Source organism: Orycteropus afer, unplaced genomic scaffold, assembly GCF_000298275.1.
Source record: "Orycteropus afer afer isolate SDZICR_OR568_19922 unplaced genomic scaffold, OryAfe1.0 scaffold00026, whole genome shotgun sequence".
NCBI lineage: Eukaryota > Metazoa > Chordata > Mammalia > Tubulidentata > Orycteropodidae > Orycteropus > Orycteropus afer.
Genome location: NW_006921613.1, coordinates 2,836,039 through 2,845,822, shown reverse-complemented (window position 1 = coordinate 2,845,822; position 9,784 = coordinate 2,836,039). Strand labels below are relative to the sequence as shown.

Sequence of the window (9,784 nt, the reverse complement as noted above, 5' to 3'; positions counted from 1 at the left end):
CGGAAGGAAGGTTGGGCAATCCTACTTCCGTAGTGATACTGCCTCGGAAACCCAAGGAGGGGTCACTATGAGTCGGGGCCGACTCAACGGCAAATAACAACAACAACAACAACATTATTTTTCTGGTACACTCACATTTTAAAAATTTGAATCTGTTACAAGTTTGCTTTGTCAGCCATGAATGAACTGGTTTGAAGCAGTTTGAAGCCCTGCCTTGATGTCTTAGGTCTAGGAACTATGCAAAATATGGAATGCTTCATGAATTTGTGGGTCATCCTCACACAGAGGTCATTATACATTATATAACCACTTGTTTATATAACACAATTCTGAAATAAAATTTTCTTTAGAAAGAAAATTAAGATAATTCAGTCCTTTATCTAGCAGAGTTGATCAGATTTGTATTGTTGATTTAGAAAACAGATTTTATTCCTCTTCATAACTTACCAATAATGTCATGTAAATTTTAATGTCATGTAACTTTTGTCAAATTTGAGGGATTTTTCTATGATTTTTTTTCATAAGTGAATTTCTTTCATGAATATAGTATTTCCATGACTCTCAAGTTTTCTTGTGCAGTGACTCTCTTTTTGAATTGATGAAATTTATTAACCAGTTTGTCATTGATGTCATTGTAGTAGTAGTTTATAATTTTATATTATCTCTGTTGGTACCAGTATTAATCTCAAATCAATCGTTGTCATCACATGTCATCGAGTTGTCTCTGACTTACAGTGACCTTACGTACAACAGAATGAAACACTGCCCCATCCTCTGCCAGCCTCATGATCCCTACTATATATACTTTAGCCCATTGCTGCAGTCACTGTGTTGACCCATCTTGTTGAGGGCCTTCCCTTCTTTCACTGACCCCCTACTTTACCAAGGATGACATCCTTCTCCAGAGAATGGTCCCTTCTGACAACATGACCAAATCAGGTAAGATGAAGTCTGGCCATCCTCACTTCGAAGAAACATTTCAGCTGCCCTTCTTCGAGGACAGATTTGTTAGTTGTTTTAGCAGTCTATGGTACTTTCAGCGTTCTTCACCAACACCACAACTCAAAGCATCAACTCTTCTTTGATCTTCCTTATTCATTGTCCATCTCTCACATGCATATGAGGTGATTGAAAATACCATGGCTTGGGTTAGGCACATCTTAATCTTCAAGGAGATATCTTTGCTCTTCAGAGCTTGAAAGAGATCTTTTGCAACAGATTTGCCCAATGCAATACGTCTTATGATGTCTTGACTGCTGCTTCCATAGGAGTTGATTGTAGAACCAAGTAATTTGAAGTCTTTGACAACTTCGGTCTTTTCTCCATCTATCATGATGTTGCTTATTGGTCTACTTGTGAAGATTTTTGTTTTCTTTATGTTGAGGTATAATCCATATTGTGGACTATAGTCTTTAATCTTCATCAGTAAGTGCTCTAAGTCATCCACACTTTAAGCAAACAATGTTGTCATCTCTGCATCACAGGTTGTTAATAAGCCTTCCTCCAATCCTGATGCCACATTCTTCATATAGTCAAGCTTTTCGGATTATTTGCTCAGCATACAGACTGAACAAGTGTGGTGAAAGGATACAACCTTGATGCACTCCCTTCCTGATTTTAAACCATGCAGTATCCCCTTGTTCTGGTCAAATGACAGGCCTATGTGCAGATTCCTCATGAGTACAATTAAATGTTCTGGAATGGCTATTCTTCTAAAAGTTATCCACAATTTATTATGATCCACACAATCGATGTCTTTACATAATCAATAAAACACAAGTAAACATCTTTCTGGTATTCTTTGCTTTCAGCCAAGATCCATCTGACATCACCTATGATGTCCCTCACATCACGTCCCCTTCTGAATCCAGCTTGCATTTGTGGAAGTCTCTGTCAATATACTACTGCATCTGGTTTTGAATTATCTTCAGCAAGATTTTACTTGGGTGTGATGTCAATGATATTGTTCTATAATTTCCACATTCTGTGGGATCACCTTTCTTTGGAATGGATACAAGTATGGATCTCTTCCAGTCAGTTGGCCTGGTCACTGTCTTCCAAATCTCTTGGCATAACCAAGTGAGTGCCTCCAGTGCAGCATCCATTTGTTGAAACATCTCAATGAGTATTCTGTCAAATCCTGGAGCCTTGTTTTTTGCCAATTCCTTCATTGCAGCTTTGACTTCTTCCTTCAATACCATTGTTTCTTGGTCATATGTCACCTCCTGAAATGGATGATTACCTACCAATTCTTTTTGGTATAATGACTCTGTGTATTCCATCCATCTTCTTCTGATGTTTCCTGCATCATTCAACATATTCCCCATGGAAATTTTCAATATTGCAATTTGAGGCTTACATTTTTTCCTCAGTTCTTTCAGCTTGAGAAATGCTGAGCATGTTCTTCCCTTTTGGTTTTCTAACTCCAACTCTTGGCACATTTCATTATAATTATTGACTTTGTTTTCTCAGCTGCTCTTTGAAATCTTGTTTTCACCTCTTTTATCCTGTTAGTTCTCCCATTTGCTATAGCTGCTCTCCTTTCAAGGGCAGAGTCTTCTCTAACATCTACTTTGCTCTTCCCTTCCTTTGCTGTTTGTTTAATGACCTTTCACTTTCAATATGGCTGATGTTCTAGATGTCATCCCATGATTCCTCTTGTTTTCAGTCATTGGTGTTCCATGCCTCAAATCTATTTTTTAGATAGTCTCTAAATTCAGGAGGGATATAATCAAGGTCATATTTTGACTCTTGTGGTCGTCTTTTAATTATCTTCAGCTTCAACTTGAACTTGCACATGAACAATTCCACAATCAGCTCCTGGCATTGTTTTGGCTGAAGTTACTGAGCTTTTCCATCACCTCTTGCCACAGATGTAATCAGTCTGATTCCTGTATGCTCTGTCTAGTGAATTCCATGTGTATAGCTGCCATTTTTGTTGAAAAAAGGTATTTGCAATGAATAAGTCATTAGTCTTGAAAAATTCTATCATGTAATCTCTAGCATCATAGCTATTACCAAGACCATATTTTCCAACTACTGGTGATGCTTCATTTCCAGCTTTGGCATTCCAATCACCAGTGATAATTAATGCATCTTGAGTGCATGTTCAATTGATTTCAGGTTGCAGAAGTTGCTGAAAATCTTCAATTTCCTCATCTTTATGGCTTTGGTGGTGGGTATGTAAATTTGAATAATAGAAGTATTAACTGGTCTTCCTTGTAAGCATATGAATATCATCCTGTCACTGACAACATTGTACTTCAGGATAGGTCTTGGAACATTCTTTGTGGTGATGAATGTGCCATGCCATTGCTCTTCAATTTGTCATTCCCAGCATAGTAGATCATATGGTTATCTGACTCAAAATGGCCAAAACCAGTCCATTTCAGCTCACTAATGCCTAGGATATCAATCTTTATGTATTCCATTTCATTTTTGACAATTTTCCTAGATTCATACTTCATACATTCCATGTTCTGATTAGTAATGGGTATTTACAGCTCTTTCTTCTTATCTTGAGTTGTGCCACATCAGCAAAAGGAGGTCCTGCAATCTTTACTCCATCCACACCATTAAGATTGGCTTTATTCTGAGGCAGCTCTTTCCTAGTCATATTTTGAATGTCTTCCAACCTGAGATGCTCTTCTTCTGGCACTATATCAGATAATGTTTCAAGTCTATTTTTCAGTACTGTATCAGACAGTTTTACCACTATTCATAAGGTTTTCACTGGCCAATTCTTTGAGAAGTAGATGGCCTCTTCCTTCTTCTGAATCTGTCTTACATTGGAAGTTCCACTGAAACCTGTGCACCATGGGTAACCCTGTCGGTACTTGAAACAATGGTGGCATGGCGTCCAGCCTCATAGCAACACATAAGCCACCACAGGATGACAAACTGACAGACAAGTTCGTCTCCCTTAGTTGTTCCAAACTGCTGTACTCCTGCTTCCTGGCCTTCCCCTACCAGTTCAATTAGAAATGTAAAATATATTTCCAATATGTTCATATGATTCACATTAATTGAATTATCAATCTATTAGTCTTTGCATTACTGCTTTTTGAAATGTATCTCCTCCTCTTAATGAATTACTGCTTTTGATACAATCTGGAAAGAAAAAATTACAAATTGCTAGTCCAGGTAAGAATCACTCTTGCCTTACTCTTTCATATCTTAGAAAAACATAAGACTATGTGAACACATGACTTGGCCACCTCCCAGGGCCCTGAAGCAAGTGGGGACTCCAAAGCTTAAGCTTCATAAAAAAGAAGACTAAACCCACTGCCATCGAGTCAATTCTGACTCACAGTGACCCCCCAATGAGGCAGTAAATCTTTATAGAAGTAGGTTCCTTCATCATTATTCTTTGGAGTGGCTGGTGGATTTGAACCACTTTCTGGTTAGCAGTCAAATGCCTTCGGCACTGCACCACTAGAGCTCCTTTAAGCTGCATTAGCTTCCTTGTAAATCTACCTCTGGAGTGTGAATGGGAGAAGGAAAGTTGAATCAGAGAAGCTGAGGATGATGCAAAGGTTTTTGCATCCCTTTGTTACAAGAAACTCTCCTTCCACAGTTCATAGGATCATCCTGGGGAAAACTGACTGGAGTGCTTTTGTAGGGAAGCAACTGTACCCCTCTTGTTAAAATGTGGCCCAGCAACTAACTGTTGTTGTATGGTCCATGAGCTAAGAATGTTTCTTACATTTTCAACTGGTTGGAAAAAATTCCAAAGAACCTTTTATGACACATTGATATTATATAAAATTCAAAGTTCCATGTACATAAAGTTGTATTAGAAAAAAGCCATGCCCATTCATTAATATATTGTCTATGTCTGGTATTGTGTAATAGTGGCAGAGTTGAATAATCATGATAGAAACCCAAAGCAGAGCATATCTATGTGGGTACTTTAAAATCAGTTTTCTGACCCCTGATCTAGAGTTGTTCCAACCAACAAATTAGATGAAAATTTTTGATAACCAATAATACTTATTACTGATATTGCCTCTGATTAAATAGATGATTTGCCTCTGATAAGACATATGTGGTCCTTATTTAATGCAAAGAAGTGAATAATGGGATAGTTTCAGGCATTGTGCCATGGCCCTGAGGGAAAACATTTTTTAATCACCCAGTTTTTTGTTATTCCTCAAATCACACCATGCAAGCAGCAGGCCGCCTCTGCTCTTGCAAAGGCAATCTCACTCTAGTTAAATAGAAATATGGTAAATATAATTAATTTTCAAGCTGTCCTCCTGTTTAAAGAATCTCTATGAAAATTCAATCAGTATCACACTTTTAATTTCACATCATCTGATATTGTTGGAAATTTAGTGACAACAAGCACAGCAGTTTTCTCCATAGTTTTCTATTTTCCTTGAATGGAAATTTTCCAGCTGGGCACTAAAGACCTAGGTAGAGAAATAAAATGTGTGATATGTATCAATGAGGATTGCATTCAGCTGCATGAAACAGAAATGCAACTAAATAAATTTCACTGAATAAAATCATTTTGTGTGTATATAACCTAAGGCTAGAGTTGAGAGCTAGTACTGCTGCTCAGAATTGTGATTTTTAAAAAGGGTGTGTAAGTGGGGGTTGCTTCTTGGTTTCTGCTCCAGCATTCTTACCCTTTGTTTTGCTTGTTGTCTTCTGATCACTCGATGAATGCTTTACCTTCGAGTGTCTAATCTAAGTTGAAGAGAAAGGGGAGAAACGCACAGAACAAATGAAAAAAGTCTGAAAGGTATATTTTACAAAGAATTATATAACAAGCGCTAACATAACAAACACTGTCTCCAATTCTGGCTTTAATATCTTTCTAAGTAATTATTCATTGACCATACATTAGCTGAGGCTGTCCTCTTTAATAAAGTTTCCCAGATACATCTGCATTCATCTCATTGGCCCGAACCATGCTACATGGCCAACCCTACCTGAAAAGAGGTCTGGGAAGGTAAATATTTCATACTGGAGACATTTGTCACTGGAATAACCTTAAGATTCCCTGAGTAAGAGTGGAAGAATTCATATTGGGCATGGAATCAGCAGGGTCTGCTGAATATATATAATGGGCCCACTGATTTTGATTGCATGGTTGACCAGGGTCTTTTCAACTCAGTTGTCTTGATGATTTGTACCAATTACTGAGGTCAGATAAAGTATTTAGAGATGTGAAATGAATCTCACTGGCCTTTACAATCATCTGAATGATTGACTCTGCTGTGGTCTAAACTAATGATTGTGATGGCTTTTTAGTTTTTCTGTTTTGATTGAAAGCCACCGATCCACAAGAATCAGGGGTTCAGAAAAGGACAGTGTAGGTACTGTCCTACACTGGGCAAGTATTGTGGAACAAGGAAGAGGACAATATATAAGACGTTGTTGTTGTTGTTATTTGCCGTCGAGTCAAACCCGACTCATAGCGACCCCTCCTTGGGTTTCCGAGGCAGTATCACTACGGAAGTAGGATTGCCCAACCTTCCTTCCGAGGAGTGGCTGGTGGGTTTGAACCGCCGGCCTTCTGGTTAGCAGTCAAGTGTCTTAGCCACTATGCTACCAGAGCTCCTATATAAGACATTAGCTCCTGTATATTTTTCAGTAACTTTATTAGGATGGAGTCTTACTGTCCAACAAGATTATAAACTTCTGGAAGGCAAGGGTTATTTCTTATGCTGCTTTATAGCTTCTACAGGGATTAACACAAGAATAGATTCTCAGACTTTGTTGCTGTTAAGTAACCTAATGAAGGCAGTTTACTTAGAAAATTAGAGTTTCACTTTAGGAACACATCACCAACTCTCTTAATATTAAGCCTACTCCATCAAGGTCAGTGACTCCAACGGATAAGAGTTATATACCTGGTAAATCCACCTCATAAGTGAAGCTGCTAGGAAAATTGTCTATTTTGCCTGCATTTTCCAAGGTACAACTTGGCATTTATAGAATATTGACATAGGAGGAGGACTTTGCTGTTGTTTGATCCTGCACCTTCTGTTTTTTATTTTTTAATGAGAAAACTGAGATTAGAATGGTGAAGTGTCTTATAGGGATCTGTATGTGTGACTTTAATGTTTTACCTTGTTTGTGTTTAATCCACGTAACTTTAATTGCATGCATATTAGCAAAAATGGTTCATTCTCCCCATCGCAAATTCTTTAGTGAAGAGATTAGTCTTTCGTTAATGCAGCATCAAAGGGAAGCAGCAGTAATATTTTTGGCCTGATATTTTATACTTTTTTTAGCACTAAATTATAAATGTCCTTTAAATGCAATTGATCTTTACAAATTACAAAGCCTATATTTGCTTCCAATAAGAAAATTCTTTCTGAAACTGTTTTTGATAAAAACAATAGCTGTTCCCACTTCCCTAGGTGGGAGAAGTTTAAGAAAATAGTAATTTATTTCCAGGTGAGTGGTGCATGGCATTAGAAGAGTGAGTTCCATTTTCTCTTGCTGACACAATATGTTGCTGTGAATTACTATACAGAGAGGAACTGTGATTTATCAGAAAGAATAAGGATTTGGTACAAAGATCTGACTTTGAATCACTGCCCTGTCATGACTAATGCTATGATCTTGGACAAGTCATCTGACATCTTTGCACCTTAGGTTCCTTCCTGTAAAATGGGGACAATACCTTCTAAAATTGTTATGAGGATTGCATTTTGAATGATGATTTATTTCTACTTTCCTATTTTTTGTTTCCTTTGTATAGAGAGAAAAATTCATAAAGCTACTTGACCAGTTGCACAACTCTTTAAGGATTGACCTGTCAAAGTATAGGGTATGTACAAAATTATTTTCCTAAAGGTAAAATACTGTGTTTGGTCCAGATGATTTTGTGATACTGTAAACTTTATCCCGCATCATGGAAAACCATAATACTTACCTTGAATCCTTCCACATGAGAAAAGTCTCCTACGTAAACTGGCTAGCCAGTCTCTAATGCTGTTCAGGTACTTTGCTGCACATTAACCTGCAACAATATTCTTTGTTGTGTATAGATTTAATTTTATGATTTTTAAAAACTAACCATTGGAGCCATGACTGAGCAAATACGTGAAACAGACATGTGTCTTATTCTTCGTTTTGAAAGCCCACCCATATGACTGAAATACTCTGCTTCTATTTCCCCAGTTTATAGGATTTCTACTGAGATTCACTACTTCATCTATTCCTCCTAGATCAGTATAGGGTGCTTTTTTGAAGCTGTCTAGTACTCTTATCAATAATTTTTATACTGCAACCCCATTGAAATACCTGGAAGACACATATTGTGTCCTTTACAATAATTGTATCTAACCTGATAAACTAAGCATTGATAATAGGAGATGAAATATTGTAAGGCAGAATCTTGCAGTTTACAAACTGCATTCACAATGTTTTTCTAAGCTTGTGAAGTTGTTAGAATGGTATAATCTGATGGTGTGCTGGAGTCAGCTTATACCAGATCACAAAACAAGATTGTTAAATTTTCAGAATTTTGCAATCTGGATGTTAAACATAACCCGCTGCCGTCGAGTCAGGTCTGACTCATAGCGACCCTTCCTTAGGTTTCCGAGGCGCTATCACTACAGAAGTAGATTGCCCACCCTTCCTTCCGGCGAGTGGCTGGTTGGTTTGAACTGCCAGCCTTCTGGTTATTTTTAGGCACTACTCCACCAGAGCTCCCATGTTAAACATAGCCATTATTAAAAATTAAATGGTATAAATGTAAATTTAAATAACATTGAAATAAAGTTAATACATAACTCAAAATTCATCACTTCTTGATTATTTTACTTCATCTTACTATTCTTTCTGCTCTTGAGATTTACCTGCCTGGTGGAGATGATGTACAATAGTGGGGTGTGAGTGTATGTCTTCCCTATTGCACAATCAGTGATATCATGTTGGTAGCATTAAATCATTCATAGTGAAAAATTATTAAATGCTACCAAAAGAATTTGATTTAGTGCTTGAAGCTAAAAGAAGTCTTGCCTTAATGAATATAATTTTTATATTCATTCAAGGTAATAAATAGTTTAACAGGAGCATCTTAGAAAATTTAATGACACTAGATGTATTAGGAAACGAGTGGATTAAGATCCATTTGCCAACTTATGGTTGAATTATAGCCATAGGTATTCAAGAATTTGGAAGAAAATAAAAGCATTCTATGAGAATCAGTTGGCTATTTGATATTTATAATAAAGGATATTAATATCGAATGTTTTATTACTTATAAATTTTGAGCTAATCATCCTTTGTATCAGTAAAAATCTTAGTGAATACAGACATACATTTTGTTTGGGAGAGCTGATTGTTAAACATTTTCAGCACACTACTAAATTAGATCCATTGTATAGACAACATGAATTTCAAAAAAGTAAGAGGCTTTCTTAAAAAACTAAGAAAGAAGTGAAGCCAAACTATGAATGTAACTCAGTTTACTCTGCAACTAGGGCTTTTTTCCACTTGCCTTGAACTGCTAAAGAATTTTAACTTCTTCCTGTCCAATACCATAAATGCATTTAAAAAGTAATGACAGTATTGCTTAACAAATGCAAACAATATGGAAGGTTAAAAATGAAAATTAAATTCTCCAGTTTCTCTCATCCAAAATAATTAGTCATGGGTGTCCTTTAAGTACCTTTTTTTTTTTTTCCCCTGTATATAAAACCTATTGCCATTAAGTCAATTCTGACTTACAGTTGTTGTTGTTGTTGTTAAGTGCCGTCGAGTCGTTTCCGACTCATAGCGACCCCATGCACAGCAGAACGAAACACTGCCCGATCCC

The 9,784-nt window shown here is 36.9% G+C and overlaps 1 protein-coding gene across 1 annotated transcript in view; it reads left to right on the top strand.

The window, feature by feature from the left end:
• Positions 1-9,784, top strand: part of UNC13C (unc-13 homolog C) — a 903,686-nt gene that overhangs the window by 396,670 nt on the left and 497,232 nt on the right. Inside the window, exon 14 of the mRNA XM_007935152.2 lies at positions 7,721-7,789. Within this exon, the coding sequence (XP_007933343.1) occupies positions 7,721-7,789 (69 nt within the window). The remainder of the gene's footprint in view (positions 1-7,720; positions 7,790-9,784) is intronic.